This window comes from Hydra vulgaris, chromosome 14 (assembly GCF_038396675.1).
Source record: "Hydra vulgaris chromosome 14, alternate assembly HydraT2T_AEP".
Lineage (NCBI taxonomy): Eukaryota > Metazoa > Cnidaria > Hydrozoa > Anthoathecata > Hydridae > Hydra > Hydra vulgaris.
The window spans coordinates 24,457,501-24,475,634 of NC_088933.1; the positions used below are offsets into that span (position 1 = coordinate 24,457,501).

The 18,134-nt window shown below is 26.4% G+C and overlaps 1 protein-coding gene across 2 annotated transcripts in view; it reads right to left on the reverse strand.

The window, feature by feature from the left end:
• Positions 1 to 18,134, reverse strand: part of LOC100214450 (uncharacterized) — a 101,820-nt gene that overhangs the window by 54,680 nt on the left and 29,006 nt on the right. For both annotated transcript variants that reach the window (XM_065818189.1, XM_065818190.1), the window contains 20 exons: positions 17,967 to 18,086; positions 17,787 to 17,858; positions 17,403 to 17,538; positions 17,260 to 17,312; positions 16,439 to 16,534; positions 13,539 to 13,645; positions 8,799 to 12,552; positions 8,562 to 8,708; positions 7,869 to 7,990; positions 7,649 to 7,706; positions 5,933 to 6,039; positions 5,736 to 5,819; positions 4,539 to 4,622; positions 4,337 to 4,433; positions 3,361 to 3,426; positions 3,176 to 3,213; positions 1,140 to 1,288; positions 511 to 593; positions 362 to 398; positions 1 to 114 (listed from right to left, as the gene is read on the reverse strand). The exon at positions 1 to 114 is cut by the window's left edge and continues 41 nt beyond it. In XM_065818189.1, the coding sequence (XP_065674261.1) occupies positions 1 to 114; positions 362 to 398; positions 511 to 593; positions 1,140 to 1,288; positions 3,176 to 3,213; positions 3,361 to 3,426; positions 4,337 to 4,433; positions 4,539 to 4,622; positions 5,736 to 5,819; positions 5,933 to 6,039; positions 7,649 to 7,706; positions 7,869 to 7,990; positions 8,562 to 8,708; positions 8,799 to 12,552; positions 13,539 to 13,645; positions 16,439 to 16,534; positions 17,260 to 17,312; positions 17,403 to 17,538; positions 17,787 to 17,858; positions 17,967 to 18,086 (5,524 nt within the window). The remainder of the gene's footprint in view (positions 115 to 361; positions 399 to 510; positions 594 to 1,139; positions 1,289 to 3,175; positions 3,214 to 3,360; positions 3,427 to 4,336; positions 4,434 to 4,538; positions 4,623 to 5,735; positions 5,820 to 5,932; positions 6,040 to 7,648; positions 7,707 to 7,868; positions 7,991 to 8,561; positions 8,709 to 8,798; positions 12,553 to 13,538; positions 13,646 to 16,438; positions 16,535 to 17,259; positions 17,313 to 17,402; positions 17,539 to 17,786; positions 17,859 to 17,966; positions 18,087 to 18,134) is intronic.

Below are 18,134 nucleotides of genomic sequence, written 5' to 3' on the forward strand. Positions count from 1 at the left end.
CATTCTCCTGAGAAGCTTTGAATGTCTGTAAACCATAGGCATTAAGAACAACAGAATAAACTCCAACGGCACGTAATACAGAAATAAAAATTTTCTCTGATTGTTGACAACATTCTTTGAAGAAAATGTTAAAAACTTATAAAACATGTAACAAATTTAAAAAATATGCAAAATCTTTAGAAGTTGTTACAATTTTTATATAACCTTGTTATACAACCTTACAATTGTTATAACACCCAGGTTGACATACTTTCATAGAAATTTGTTAAAAAAAACGGTTTTAAGCTGACTCTGAAAATAATTTGTATAAGAAAATTTTTGAAACTTGGTGTATATTGCTATTCTATATATAATACTTTACCATTATTTTTTGTGCCATGGTCGCTTCCATCTTTTACCTTAATGATCATAAAAATATAAATTCACTTTAAAATTGTTTGGCAAAACAAGATATGAAAAGAGTAAAAAAAAAAAATATCACACTAAAACATATTAACATTAAGGACTTACTCTACAAAGCAGGAAATTTTCAGAAACCTCAACTTCTCTCCATACCCACCATATTCTGTCTCCTTCGTTTACAGATCCTAATGCTATGTAAATAATTAACAATACTTTAAAAATTGTTAAAATAAAATTTTATTGTTAAATTTTTATATTTTAAATTTACTTTTTATTTTCTATGTTTCTAACAACTGTTATTTTTTATAATTAATAATTTATTAATAATAACTAATAATATATTACTTTTTTTATTTATTAGCAAAGTAGAATTTTATAACTTTTGCTAATGATATCAATATCAAATAATTGATTTTGAATTTAATATTTAAAGATGTTAGCAACCATATAATACTATAATCTATAAATTAATTATTATAGTTAATTATATCAAAAACCAATTATAACTATTATTTACATTAATTATAACCATAATTATAATTATTATTTAATTATAACCAATAGCTTATTATACTATTATTTTAAAGTAATTAAACTTCAAAAATCAACTAAATAATTGCAATGATTGAAAAATGAATTTTTAAAATTTTGTAAAAATAAATTCAATAAAACTTATTAGTAATATATAATATAATAATATTGATAATAAGTATATATTATTAAATTATTATTGATACCTGGAGAAAATTCGTTACTCCTGATTCTAACAACATGCTGTCTTGGCACAGGTTTGCATAACACAATGCACTTCATACCTGGTGATTCTATGTCAGAAATCTCATATACCCCTGTCTTCACAAACAGATGAGCTAGCAATCCTGCTCGTCTGAAAAATCGGATATATATATATATATATATATATATATATATATATATATATATATATATATATATATATATATATATATATGTATATATGATATATATATATATATATATATATATATATATATATATATATATATATATATATATATATATATAAACAATTAATTTAAGATTACAAGATATAATTTTTTTTGCCTTTTGTAAAAAATAAATTTGCCAAACTTAATGAAACTAAATATAAGAATTATGGCTTGCATACCATAAGTACCATAAGAATGGCATGAATACTTATTAAGTACCATAAATACTTAATAGACCATAAGTACAACTTGAATTTTAAAATAGTACTCAATGAACTAGGTTCATTAGGATAGCTTAATCATTCCGAATGTGGTTAGTTTTATGGTAAATTTAACAACTAATTTTACCAAATAAAGTAATAATAACAAAATATTAAGGACTGGCCAAGTCGACTTTTAGGAACTGAATTTAACTGGAAGAGGAATTTAGGCCATATGTATACCCTGAATTTAACTGAAAGACAAATTTGAACTTTTAAACCTAATTTAACTAAAAGCTGAATTTGGATTTTAAAAACACATTTAATTGAAGAAAAAATTTGGAATTTTATATCAAATTTTAACTAACTTCTCAAGCATTAGCCAAATTAACATGCATTTAATGATAAAGGATGCAAATACATTGATTTTTAACAGTTTATAGAAATAATACGAGCTATAGCCTTAACATTTTTCTTATTATTATAATTTTTTTTGCACTTTAGGATAGTTCTGTATAATGTAGACAAGCTTTTCTGCATTGTTGTTATAAAATTGGTTCAAGTCCAAATGACAAATTGATCAGTTGCAGAAAAGACTCTTTATAAAAAAACTGATGATATATTTTCCTGACAATAGATACCAGCTTTGGATATTGTGGTGTTATGCTCATCCACCACTGTTAAACATCAGTTTCATTTGCTACCAATGGAAATAAAAGATATTTTTCCAGTACTGCTTGAATGTCAGAAGTGTTTTACGATTTCAATTTGGAACTAAGACCATCCTCAGTTAGAATAGTCAGAGTTTGGTATAAATAAAATTCAATCTTGTCAGAATATAGAGTATTAACAGGTGCTCTCTCTAAAACTAAAGGTGAGTCAATTTTGTCAGCAGATAATCTAGATCATGTTCCATTTGGATACATATTTTGGTCATTTCAAATCTGTCAAGCTTTGTTTAAACAGTTTGCCTTCAATAATAAATCTATTTTTAATGGCCTTTTTCTTTACTTAATTCATGTTCCCAAAACCAAGGGAGCTACTTCAGATTTTTTTTTATAGCAGTCACAAACCTCTCTTAATTCTTTAATATCAAAATATCAACCTTGTCTTACAAGGATGTTAAACAAGGAAACAGGTTCATATACATAAAAAATGTAATATATTATATTATTCGAATTTAACTGAAAGTTAACTGAAATTTTGCAATTGTTACCTAATTTAAATGAAAGTAGAATTTCTATTTTAAATTCAGTACTGAAGTCAAAGCCGATGTCAACTTTGCCTTTCAGTAAACTTCGTAATCCAAATTTTAACAAATATTCAATGGTTCTTACAAAATATCGCCTATAAAAACTATTTACAAATAATAGAATTTTATTTTAAGAAAAAGGACAACAACTAAAATTGAAAAAGGAAATTAGAAAACTCATCTACTAACTCAAAATAAAAATAAATTCAGTAATTGTGCTGTGGTGTGTGCTGTGGTGTTGAAACTAACATTGGTTTCATAATTGAGAAGTAAGGAGTTCAAACCCACTGCATGACTATGTTTTTAAACAAAAAAAGTGAATTGTTTTTTTTATACAAAAAAATTTTTTTTACCTTGAAGAATATGAGTCAGTATAAGGCAGCCATTCGTCCTAAATAATAAACAGAGGCAAAGTAAAAAAAGTTATAATTTTGAAGAAAAAAATGATTGAAAATAAACACTAAATAAATTATATTTATAATACAATAAAAAAATAAATGCTAAACAATTTGTATTTATAATTGGTAATTACTCTTACATAAGTATCATCTTCTGTTTTACATAACTGCTTTATACTAACAGAATGTTTTAGTGTTGATGATGTCTAAAACAAAATATCACAAACAACTAACCACATATCTTTAAGTTTCAAAATCTAATCAAAGTGTATGTGAATAAAATTATAGTTAGAAGTGAGGGCTTTTATTAGAATTAACTAAAGTGAGGAATAAAAACCACAGGAGCCCAAAATGTGTGTTTGAAGGGTAAATTCTATTTTGGTAATTTTGGTAATGTTTAAAATGTATAATACATATCATAAATATTTAACTGTCTTAATAAAAATTTCTTCTTCAATAAAAATTAAACATTTTTTAACACTTTACTGCAATTCTTATATGTACTGCATATTTCAAAATATATGTACTGCAATTATGTGTGTTTTAACGCACAAGGTATTTCACTACCACCACAAATCATCAAGCTTTTTTTTAAATTATGCAATGTCATAGGATTTTAGGATGTAGCTATGCCTTGTTTTAACAAAGTTAATGTTATATGCAAAAAAATGATTAGCTAATTAGTAATTACAAATTAATAATTGAATCAGGTTGTGAATTACAAAACTAATTTGGCTTATCATCAACTTAAGTCTAAACTTTAAAATTATGTTGTAAACAATGTTAAGTATATATTAGTTTGTACTTTAAAGTATAATAAAATTACAAATTAGTAATTACTAATTTGCTTCTTCAATAAAAATTAAAAATTGTTTAAAGCGTACCTAATTTTATGAGATTTGTATGTACGGAAAACTTAAGTTGCATTTATCTTAAAACTATGTTTTGTAGTTAGGCTCCTAAGTTCTCAAAACTTAAAATATCAAAGTCAATAATAACATTTTGTTGCCATATAGCAATAACACACGCACACACACACAAACTCACATGCATATATATATGCAAGTATAAATAACAAAAATAAAAAAGCTTCACAAAATAATTTGCATCACATACCTTACTTGGTCTCCAATGTATCCAAACACGATCCCCAGATGTTACTTCGAGTATTTTTCGTGTAAAACCAGAATTTTTAATATCCACCAAGTGCTCTCTGTAAGTATAAAAATGATATCATTTAACATAAGATATTAACACAACATAACATTATGTAAATAAAGATTTCAACAATGAAGAGCATAAATTTTAAAATATAAACCTTGATTTTTCCAGGACTTGCACAATGCAAAATGCTCTGCTCTCATCATAAGATTGAGTTGCAAAAAAGTAAACACCTGCAGTACTAAAAAAATTGAGGAAGATTCAGACAAAAGCCAACTATAGAGGCAGTCCAAATAAATAGATACATCTCTCAGAATTAGGAGAAATGAGGTTGGCAATATATTGCCAACATCTAACAGTTAAATTTCTTTTTCGGTGAAATATTTGGAAAAAAAAATTTGACACAAAGGGGCTACCACAAAACATTGCCAAATGCTGACCCTAATTTCGAGGTCTGTAGATATAAACATATATGTAAGGATGCAGTAAAATGGTTTAAATTTTTTTTGACCATTATGCAACACTATAAAATATATAAGTAAATTAAAATAATCCAATCACAAAAAGATTGTTCAATATTAAAGGATAGAACAAAAACAAATTAGTATATATATATATATATATATATATATATATATATATATATATATATATATATATATATATATATATATATATATATATATATGTATATATATTTATACATATATATACAAATACATAAACATATTTACATACGTTCACATATACAAAACATATACATGTGTGTGCAACTACCAAACTTATGTTTTATTTTTCTTTAACTATTTTTTTAAAATTCCTTCAATTTTTTTCTTTTCCTTTATCCTATTATTAGAATTTTAAGACAAACTCAGCTCCTTAACTAAATGGCAAAACTATCAATACTGATACCTAAATTAATACCTATACCAATACCTTTACTAAATGCCCCAACTACCAACTTACCAATTTTTAAGCATTAATTACCAATGCCTGGTAACTAATGCTCAAAACATTTTCCTTTCACTTTATCAACTTTGCAAATTAATTTCAAACAACTTAATCTTTTAATTTCTATACTGATATATAACATTTTATTTATTCTTTTTATATGGATCTTGTACGCTTTTGAAGTTTTTCTGCTAATAAATGCAATTATCTTAGTAGTTTCTTGAACTCAAGCGCATGCAAATGCTTGTAACCTAATTGATTTCATGCCAAGCAACATTTTTTCCTATAGTTATTCTTTGCTAGTTTCTCTAATAACAAACATCATTTTACAACTGCAGATGAATAAGTTATGCAATTTATAAATTAAAAACTGGGTGCATTTTTAGTTTTATATATCACATACTCAAAGGTTCTAAAATAAGTTCCAGTGTAGCGAGCATTCTCCTGATTTTCTAGTGCTGTATATCCACCATGATCCATGCAATACCTATAAAAACAAACCTTACACATTATCAAGACTGTAATATTTATTGCAAACCAGATAAAAAAACACAAAAACTAAGAAACAGACACTAAATAACAAATAAGTAACAGAATTACTTTCTTTCCACCACATTGTGCGGCTCTTCACAATTTTTCCAACTCCATCGTAATGTGTCCCCTCTGTACAGCTTAATGACAGCTACACTAAATCCATCATCTGTTACCTATAAAATGCAATAGTAGTTATAAAATTTATTGATATTGATTTTGAATTACAACCTTTAAAAACTGTGACAACTGTATTCAACAGCTAAATAACTATTTTCTTGTTATTCAAAATATTTAATTTTTTTATATCTACCTTACATCTCATTATTTTGATTTATTTATTTATTTTTTCACAAACTATTGTTATACTACTCTCTCAACAAAATGACTTCAAAACATAAACATTGACAAAGAAGGCTGATGCAAGAAGAACCAAATTGGTATTCCCAGAGTTAAAAAGTTTAAATTCTATAATTCTTGCTAATGAAGCAAACCGACTTCTGCTACATTATTATGATAATTTTATCACATATATCAGGTGAAATTCCTGATTTACTTTTCTTTTTGACCTTTTGTTTGCATTTATTTTTTTGGACCTTTTTAAAGATATTGAGAGTGAACTGTATATTAAAATCCCAAGAAAAGGTAAAAAAAATATTGACCTCAATATATATACATAGACACATAGACCATTATCCATATACATATACACATAGACCTTTACTACAATAATTATATTTTTTCAAAACTTTGGCATATAAAATTAATGAATGGTCACACACGAGCAGTGAACCCTTGAGGGAAGAAATGAAGTACATTAGAATAAAGGAGAATTATTTTTTGAACAAAGCATATTTTGACAGTTGTCAAAACAAAAATAAAGATTAATATAGAAATATTTAAAAATAAATAAGATGGACATTGCACCTAAACAGCACTAACAATAATAATAAACAATAAATTGTTTTATAAACACTAATATGAACGAAGATATACAAAAAATATATCACCAAACAAAAACTAATGAAACAAAAAATTGATTACAATAATAAAAAGTACGCATACAACAATGTAAGGCTTCAGAATGGAAAAAAAACATTAATGCTGATGTGCAAAACATAATTTGTGTAGTGATAAAGTAATAAACATCTCCTCAGAGTCGCATCTATTATTACTGGCGTTTCGATTAGGATCAACACTAACTAGTTTATCTCGTCAGACAAACGTCATTGCCACTTATGCTTTACCCTGCAACTTACGCCTATTCCATACTGCAGTAAAAAAAGGCTCACTAAAAATAGCCAAAACCCAACCATCCCCAAATTTGTAAAACACTAATATTTTTTTGATGATATGATATAAAAAGTGTAGATCTACTATGCAATCATCAAACATACCCTCCATTACTGTTTGCAAATAATTTAATCTATTGGATGCACTTAAACTGTTAGGAGTTATACGTTGATAAGGTATTAAATAATTAAATAAATCACTTGCCATACCACTGGTAAAAAAAACTAAGCACAATAAATTAAAATTCTAATCAAAACACCAGAAACAAAACTAAAGCAACTAAAGTATGCAAACAGATACATATAGACATAGACCTTTACTACAATAACTATATTTATTATGCTGATTATATCTGTTATGTAGATTATATCTAATGGATACAAATGCCAAACAAGTTTTTGTTTGTGCATGAAGTCTAGTTATAAACTGTTTTTCAGTACAATATAAAAAGTTGAATAGTAAGAATGAATGAAAAAACCGATCAAAACTCACCTTAATGTCAATGACAGGTTTTGATTTCACAGTAATTTTGACAGGAGAATGATTTCGACTAAAAAAAAAATTAAAAAAAATACAGGTTTAAACAGCAATTTTGACTGGATAGCGATTTCAATTTAAATATTACTGCTTTTGATAAAAACAACTACAATAATAATATACAGCAACATTATAATATTTATTACAAAAACAAAAGTTATAAGTAAAGAATTACAATTTAAATAAATATTCTCTTGCAAGGTTAAACTCTTGTGTCCAAGTTTTTAATTCTTGAAGAGAGTTATCACTTGAAAACCCGCCATCCACTCTTACTACCGCTTCTTCACTGCGATAAACCTGAATGATTATTTATAAAACTATGATGATAAACCTGGATGATTTTATTTTAAACCTGATTAATGATAAACCTGAATAATCTTAATATCTTAATATATATAAAGGGCAATGTGTGTTTGTGTGTGTGTTTGTTTGTTTGTTCTCTATAGAAATCCAAACCGCCAGACCGATCTCGATGAAATTTGGCATGGGGTAGTCCTCGAGGGGGAGAAGGTTCTTAGCTGGGTTTTGACCCCGTACCCCAACCTCCGGGGTCAGGGGGGACCATTTTTTGGGCCCATTTTTGTGTACAGATATCAGGTAAGCCAGTTTAAATATTGGCCTGGGCAACGCCGGGTAACTCCAGCTAGTTATTTATAAACCTGAGCTAGTTATTTATAAACCTGAATGATTATTTATAAGACTGTATTGTTAACATTACAAATAAAAACCGTAAAAATAAGTATTATACAAAAATATTAATATAATATATAAAAGATTAACAAAAGAAAAAATAATTTTCAAAATGTAAACAAAATAATAATGACAACAACATAATAACTATAAAAATGTAAAAATTATGAAGACTAACCTGATAAATTTGGTCACTTATCAACAAATTATTACTAAACTGAAATGTTATGGCTTCACCTTCAAAAATAACAAGTCTGTCAGGAAGAAATTTGGTGTCGGTAACAGTAACAAACTGGCCACTAATTTTCATCTTGAAGCCTTCTTTCTACGAAAATCAAAAAAAAGAATCAACTTTGTTTTTATAGAAACAAATTTTAAAAACTGAAAAAACTTTTATAAAACTTAAATAACTTACAAACTTTTTATCAACAGTGTAAGCTGGAGATGTTGATAGTTTTAAATCCATATCATTTTTGAGTGAATTTGCTGTAGTTGTAGAAAGCCTCTCAACAGATTGAAGTCTTTTCAACGCCTCTACGTCAACCTCTTCAATATGCTTTGAGCCATTAACATTGAATCCTTTTAAAGATTCACTAACATCTGAAACATCAGATTGAAGTATATTATACTTTTTGAATTGTTGATCATGATATCCTAGTGGTAAATAAGATTCCTTTTGAGATTCTGTATTTTTTAGTAAAGATTTGAGCTCATTTGGAGGAAGACGTTTAAAATGAATTATGCCGTTCATTTCTGAAAATGAATTTTCTACGTATGAGAGTTCATCATCAAACATACCCTCCATTGCTGTTTGCAAATAATTTAATCTATTGGATGCACTTAGACTGTTAGGAGTTATACGTTGATAAGGTATTAAACCTGCATCACTGTCATTAACAGAGTTGCTATCAGTATGTGAACCAAGTGTCATGTCTGCTGCAGATGTTGAAGTTTTGCATACATTTGGCTTATTAACTTCTTTTATGTCATTTACAGGTGACCTTAAAGATATTTCATCATCACTGGTGTTTCCAGAGCATGAGGTATCTTTTGGAAGAATCTCACTGTCAGATCCCACAGGCATTGATCTCAATGTGCTTGCATTCAGAGATGCATTCTGATTGGAATCAGAAAAGATTTGTTGCTGTGATTCTGGAGAATCCTCAGTATCAAATCTTATAGAATTTAATGATGCAAAATTCAGTTTAAAGTTTGCATTAGTAGCATTCATGTTCTCAGGTAAAATTTCATGTGCTTCCATATCACTTTGCCTTGCATCACTATGTATACTTGATTGCTTTTTTGAACCACTATGTTGAGAATTTGATTCCTCTGAATTTAAAATTGATTCAGGCTCCACAACCATTTTCTGTAAATCATCTCTAGATACTTGATTACTAACTTTTGTATCATTTTGATCTTCAGAAATGCTATGACAAACATTTTCTTGCTCACTTTTGTCAGTTTCTCTAACATATTTTGTGGTTAAGGTATGGTCATGGTCATTATTAACGGTAGAATCAGAAAATGTTTTTTCAGCTATACCTGAATCAAACATGCTATCGATATATTTTCGAACTTTAATTTCAGTATCTTTTCTTGAAAATGTGATTTGTTGGGTATGTTTTCTATCTGTAATACTCTGATTAACTTCTTCACAAAATGATAATAGCTCGGCTAGATCTTCTTTGTTATCTGTTGGGTCCACTTTTTTGACACTTACATAATTACTTGTGAGCATGCTATTGTCCTCATCAACAAAGTTACTAACAAAATGGTTGTCTAAATTAATTGGTTTAACATCGCTTAAACTTTCATGTTTAATTGCATCGTAGTCTAGTTGGTTATCTCTTGACTGAACTGGGGTCGATTGAAATAATGGCAACTCTGAAGAATGGTATTCAATGGTTTTGCTTTGAAAACTACTATCATTAATAATTTCAGTTGTTGAGGAAGCTAATTTTTCTTTTATGACAATTTCAATATTTTCTGTCTTATCATCATGATCTAGTTGATCATGACCTTGGTTGACAATGGACATATTATCCTTGTTTGTATGTTCAATGTATTCAGTTACTTTTTTATCACCTGACAATTCCAGCTCTTCTTCAGCTAATTCCGATTGACTTTTTAATTCTTTAAAAGTATCCTCAACCTTAATTATAACAGAATCTTCTCTGGTGATTCTATTAATCATGCTGGCTTTCTCTTCTTTTACGATTTCTATAACATCTTGCTGATTAGCAGAAAAAAGTGTCTCAAGACCAACATCAACATTGCCTAATATAACATCTTCAATACGACTGTCTGATCGATAGTTTGAGCGAGGTCTCATTGATGAAATTCTTTCTTCAATAAAAGACTGTGCTAAATCATCATCTTTTTCAGCCATAAATGATTCCATTTTTTCTTCAACCAAAACTAGATTAGCTTCTAAAATCTTTTCAGTAGCAAATGAATGGCCTTGTGCCACATTATCTCTATTGCAAGCTTCTTTAGCCCGATCATCAGTAACACAAGGGTTACTATCCTTACCAGCATTTTCAGTAATATCATTTATTAATTCATTAGAACTTAAATTTGTATTTTCTGTTAAACTTTCAATTTTAAATTGATCTTCTATATTTTCTTCTGGACACTCTACTATATTTGTACTATCTATGCTTACCTTTTGATTGTCTAAAATATTAAAGATTTCAATACTTGATTCCTTTACTTCATTATTTATATTGTATTCTTTATTTGTATCCTCTATTGTTTCTATCTGGATGGATTCACCAGCAATTGAATCTTGAACACTCTGTTCTGGAACAAAAATGTTTTCTTCAATATGTAAACGAAGTTTTTCTTTTTCATCTGGTAGTAACCCTTCAGTGAGATCTTCAATTAGTGATTTTTTAAGACTCTCGTAATCATCACTAAGAAAACAAGTCCTTTTCTCTTCTAAATCAAGACGCTGCTTCTTCCAAATTTTAATTTTTTCAATTATATTAATTCTTTCTTTGTTTTCAGTTTTCTTTTCTTCATCAACTGTATCAGAATCTTTTTCATGATTTAATGATAAATTTTCTTTAATATGCATTTTAAGTTTTTCTTTTTCATCAGGTAACAAACCTTCAGTAAGATCTTCAATCAAGCACATTTTAAGTAGTTCATAATCATGAGTCAAAAAGCTGTTTCTCTTGGCATTCAAATCTATACGCTGCATCTTCCAAGATTGCATTTGAACAAAAGGATCCTCGTTTTTATCTTCTGTACTTTCATTTTTGCTTTCACTAAAACATCTTTGTTGTTCACTTTCTATTATTTCATTTTTTAAATTTTCTTCAATATGCAATCTAAGTTTTTCTTTTTCAGTAGGCAGCAAACCTGCAGTAAGATCTTCAACTAAAGACATTTTAATAAACTCGTAGTCATCCTTGAGAAAACTTTTCCTTGTTTCTTCTAAATCCTTACGACGTATCTTCCATGATTGCATATTTCCAAAATCACTGTTTGTGGCACTTGGCTCTGTGCTTTCTTTTATATCATTTACAGAACTTTCTTCAACTTGTGATTTAAGTTTTTCTATTTCAGTAGGCAACAAACCTTCAGTGATATCTTCAATTAAAGATGTTTTAAGGGATTCATAGTCATTCCTCAGAAAACTGTTTCTCTTATCATTTAAATCATTGCGTTGGACCTTCCATGATTGAACATTTTCATTATCAGCACCATCTTTTTGTTCTTTTTCTTTAAAACTCTCCTCAATACACATTTCTCCATTAACAAACTTTTCAGGACTTTTTAATAGTACTGTTGTAATACTATCTATTGGTAAATCATTTTGTATAATTTTTGTTGGTAGATTATTGTCTACATTTTCGATTGGTGGAATATCTTCTATACTTTTTATTGGTAGATTATCTTCTATACTTTTTACAGGTGGAATATTTTCTACACTTTTTGTTGGTGGATCATTTTCAGCACTATTCTTTATTTGAACTTCTAACTGATTAACAATTTGATTATCTCCTACAATATCTTCCACATTTTGGTCTGACATGGTTTGGAGAACTAGAGAGGTATCTTCTATTGCTGCAATTACATCATCTATGTTAGATTTATATGAAACCTCTGTATCAGCAAAGTATGGTTCAGGTGTTTCAGGGGGAAAAACATAAAATCTCCTAAAATAATATTATAACATACATCATATAACTATAAATTATAACTGAAATATTGAAAGATTTTCTATAACTAAAATATATCTGAAATAAATCTGATTTAAGAAAAAAATAAACAAATAATAATTCTCAAATAAATATAAAAATATATATATAAAAATATATAAACACACACACACACACACACACACACACACACACACACACACACACACACACACACACACACACACACACACACACACATATATATAATATATATATACCTACATACATATATATATATATATATATATATATATATATATATATATATATATATATATATATATATATATATATATATATATATATACAACCCTCGGAATTAGGAAAAATGAGGTTGGCAATAATATGCCGACCTCAATCTTTTAAAGGTTGGCATCAGGTCGGTAAAAAAAGTTTGATACAAATGTCTTACCATAAAACATAGAAATGAGGTCAGCAAAAAATTGCCGACCTCAAATATTTTAAGGTCGGCAGTGCCGAATGCAGACCCTAATTCTGAGGATTGTATATATATATATAAAATGTATATATATTTATATATATATATATTTTCACCTTTAGTTGAGAATTATTTTCTTTCTTTTTTTCTTAAATATATATATATATATATATATATATATATATATATATATATATATATATATATATATATATATATATATATATATATATATATACATACTTATATATATGTATATAAATATATATATATAAATATAAATATATATGTATATATATATATATATAAATAAATATATATATGTAATATATATATATATATATATATATATATATATATATATATATATATATATATATATATATATATATATGTATATATATATATGTATATATATATATATATATATATATATATATATATATATATATATATATATATATATATATACATTATATCTTTAATTACTATCAACACTTACTCTGATGTGAAAACACCACTTGGAAGTTTCCCGTCTGAGTAAGCTCTGGCTCGCACAAAGAATATACCACCACTTAACAACTGCACGCCTTCATCTTTGTTGTAAAGCTTAATATAAAAGAATATTTTGCAATTAAATATTCCTAAAAATGTTTCATTTAAATAAACATTCTTATAAATAAAATATTTTAAAATTATAAACACACTAAATAACATTACAATAAATAACATTTCATAAATATGAAAGTATTTATATGCTGTCATAAAAATAATCATAAATCATCACAGTTAAAAAAAAAATCCTTTACTGCGTACTTAAATGGGCTTAAAAAAATACTAATGACATCATTCAGAAATAGGGATAGGCAAGAGCTTCAGTACATAAATTTACTGAGGGTTTAGTTTTGATCAGGAAGTATCCAAATATAAAGAAGATCTACTGTGTTTTTTATTCCTTTATTAAAAAAATTAAAAAATTTTAAAAATTAAAGCACATAGAATACATTTTTATAGTGGGCAACATACAGTTTCTGTGTTTAAAATATTAATGAAATCATTTATTTCAAAAACCTATCAAGTGTGCATTTTTCATTTTTTGGAAAACTAAATAAAAATTCCAAATTTTAAAACTTGTAAAGATTTTGACAAGGAGAAAAGATTAAAATATTTCTTAGAGTATTTCAAAAACAAATAACGCTAAATGCTAATGTTAAAAAAAACTAACCCCGTAATTTTGAAAATTTCATTTTTGTTGCAAAACATTTTAAAAACTATTGTATATGATGGGTTTCTACAATGAAATGAAACTTTTTAACATAAAAAATATTGTCTATGCATATAGGCCCAGCCAAATGTTTGAGTTTTTATTCTACTCATTATCATGCATTACATCGATGTTGCAGGTGACTTGGTTCGTAGGCCACTTGAGGATTTCATTATAAAAGAAATAAAAAGTGAGGAATTGAAATTAAAAGTGAGCATAAAACATACTTTATAAATGCTATTCTGCAGTGAAAAAAAAAGACCATTAGAACTTTTTAGAGTCTCTAAAAAATCACAAACAAAAATAATTTTTACAGAAAAAGGAGCATTATTAAAGATTATAATTTCCAGCATCTGAAAAAAAAAAGATAATGATCAGATGGTGTGACTCTGAAAGATGAAAAAGAAATGATAATCTAGAGATATATGATAATAGACAGAGATTGGAAGTAAGTGTATCTGATAAGGTGAGTTAAGGAAGAATAATATGAATTAGGTACGTAGATTATGATGCAATAAAACAAAAATGAACTGTATTGCATTATCATCTGCAGATGTAGGTGATGATGCAATAGAACAAATGTTAATGGTTTTTATAAAAAATTGCAAGGTTTAATGCCACTTGCAATGGTTTGCATAATTCATCAAACTTTTAAAATGTTGTTGAGTCAGGTTTCTCTATATGTCACAAGTCCAACAAAGTTGTTGTTATCAAGGACAAAACAACATTAGCGGCTTAACAAACACTGAAAGATGGAAACATTTACAGTCATTTGTTATTAGTTATTTTTATCCCTGAAAAAGTTATTCTATTTGCATATTGAAAACCTAGTTTTCTAAATTTTTAGCTAACAAGTAGGTTCTGGATAATTCAGAAATATGTTCTGGATAGTTCACAGGTAGATTTTGGGATTTTTCACAGGCTGGTTTTGGATAATTCACAGGTAGGTTTTGAAGAGTTTAAGGTGGGTTGTGGATAGTTCACATCTATATCTATAGTTCTATAACTAGTTGTATTGATATGGCTGCTTGATAATGTAATCGGATTATTTAATAAATGTAATCTGATCACTTCCTCCATGCCTTAAACAAGAGACCAGTCAGTTATTCTTATTTTAAATGAACACTCTAATAGTACAAGAAATATTCATACTATAAGAAGGCTTGTCATAAAATGCAATTAGTATTTTATTTCTTTAAATTATTTTGTTCTTTAAAACCTTAATATATTTGATGATTGTGATTCTTATACTTGGCACAACCAACATTTAATTTGAACTATTTAGAGCTATACAACTGTTCAAAATAGCCAATCAGAATTAAAACAAAATGTGGAATGTACCCACCTTGTTGTATCTAACAGAATAATGTCAGGTACAACAAAGTTTTTTTTAATTAACATAGAATTTTACTGAAGAAAACTTTGTTATATCTGAGGCTTTTATTACCCATTCATCAACATATTTTCAACAACTGCTTAACCAAAGACTGAGATGCATGCTGCGTTCAAAAAATCGGCTAACAGTGAAAATTTGGTGGCACATTGCATTATCACAATTCATAAAAATAATTTATTTTAAATTATGATAATAGACAATTAAATATCACACATTAGTGATAAAACATGTTATTCTTGGGTATTTCATAAGTATTATTTTTGGGTAGCCCATAAGTGCTATTTTTAGGTGTTTTAGGTGTTTCCAAACTATCTTGTACTATTAGTATAACATTAACAAATATTATTAATAAAATAAATATTAAAATATAAAATTTTAATTTGAACTTAATAATAATAATAATAAAGTTAATATATTAATAATAATCCAATATTTACTTTGTAGATTCTATGCTTATTATTCTACAGCTTTTTTTTTTTTTAAAAAAATTTTTAAATCTTCAATCAAACACAAATAGATTAACTATTTCGTTATTCTACTTAGGTTTGATTAAAATGTTTTAATCAAACTTAAATAGAAAAACTGATTAAAAATTTTTAATCAAACCCAAATAGATTAACTATTTAAGTGAGTTAAACATAAAAGAGAGAAAAAAATATAAAAAAACATTTAATTTATATTATATGTAGTATCCTAAAGAAAGTCTAAATAAATTTAAGAATAATAAATTAATAAAAAATACCATTGAAAAAGGAACCATTGGCATAGTTCCATCAGTTGTGTAATAGATTGCTGCATCTGATGCACAGTGTAGATAGACTACATGTCCAACTTCCACCTTAAAAAAATTGATGTATAAAAAAAATTCATTTTACATTATTGAACCTTCTTTTTACTTTCTTCTTTAAAGACAATAATAAATAAATAAAAGACAATAATAAATAAATAAAAGACAATAATAAATAAATAAAAGATAATAATAAATAAATAAAAGACAATAATAAATAAATAAAAGACAACAATAAAAAAAAGACAATAATAAATAAAAGACAATAATAAATAAAAGACAATAATAAATAAATAAAAGATAATAATAAATATATAAAAGACAATAATAAATAATAAATAAACATATAAGTCAGCGATGTAGGCAAGAATTAGAGGCATGAATTTTAAAGGCTTTAAAACTTAAATATTCATTATCTAGGTCAAAACTATAAAAATATCATAACATTGGTCCTTGGACAAGAAACAGATCGTTTACAGTTTATAGATATATACAAAATTTAAAAAATTGGTAAACATTTCAACAACAATTACATTATTATTATTGTAGACCTAAATATGCAGTCCTAATAAAACACTTTTTGAAAAAATTTTGAACAATATAAAATTATTATTTTAATTTTTTGAATAATATAAAATTAATATTTTAATTTTGAATAATGCAAATTTACTTTTCCTTTCTTTTAGAATACAACAAACTTTTACAATATCATCGTTACTGTCATAGTTGTCATAGTTACTAATAATTAAACAATCAAATATAATTAAAAGACTTACACTTCCACCATTCATCTCACCAGACAGAATACAAGGTGATGACTCTATTGTATCTATAAACCAAATGATGAAAATACTTCATATTATATTGTAATAACTACAATAACAAAATGAGGATGATACTCAGTTAAAAGTTAACTTACCCCAAACATGCGCATTGCAAATTAAATTGTTTTTAACTGGTACATTAGAATCAGCTGTGATTCGAAAACAGCCTGTTTGATTAAAGTGAAATAAGGTACCAATTTCAGGAAGTAATATGCTCTCTAATGAAACCATCTAAAAAAAACACTTGTTATTTTTTAATATTTTTTGCTTAGTAATAAACAACAATAATGTAAAAATTTTAAAATCAGTAATGTAATGAACAACAATATTGTATCAATGTTTATATCAATATTACAATATTTATAACAATATTGTACAATATTTATATCAATATTAATCTTTTTATTTGTATAATTTATAAATAACATTATAAGTTAAAACTTTATTAAACAGAAAACTTTACAAAAAAGTTTTGTAACCTGTTGATTACTATCAGAGATTGTCCATTTCAACTCCTCGTTTGCTGATAGACTCAAAAGCACATTTTCCCCCTAAAATGTATAAAACGTTTTTTAAAAAATATATATTTAGCATAAATATATTATTAAATATTAATCTATTATTATATAATAAAGATTAAACATGAAAAAAGCACACACCTTCTCAATATAGACAGACGCATTTGATTTCTGAGCTGTGAAATTTACTATATAATTTTCTTCTACATTATCACAAAGTATACTGCTCCAAATGCCAGGAGGAGCAAAATCAGAATCTTCCTTAAAAAAAAAAAAGAGTAAAGAAGTAACTTTCTTTTTGATTATATA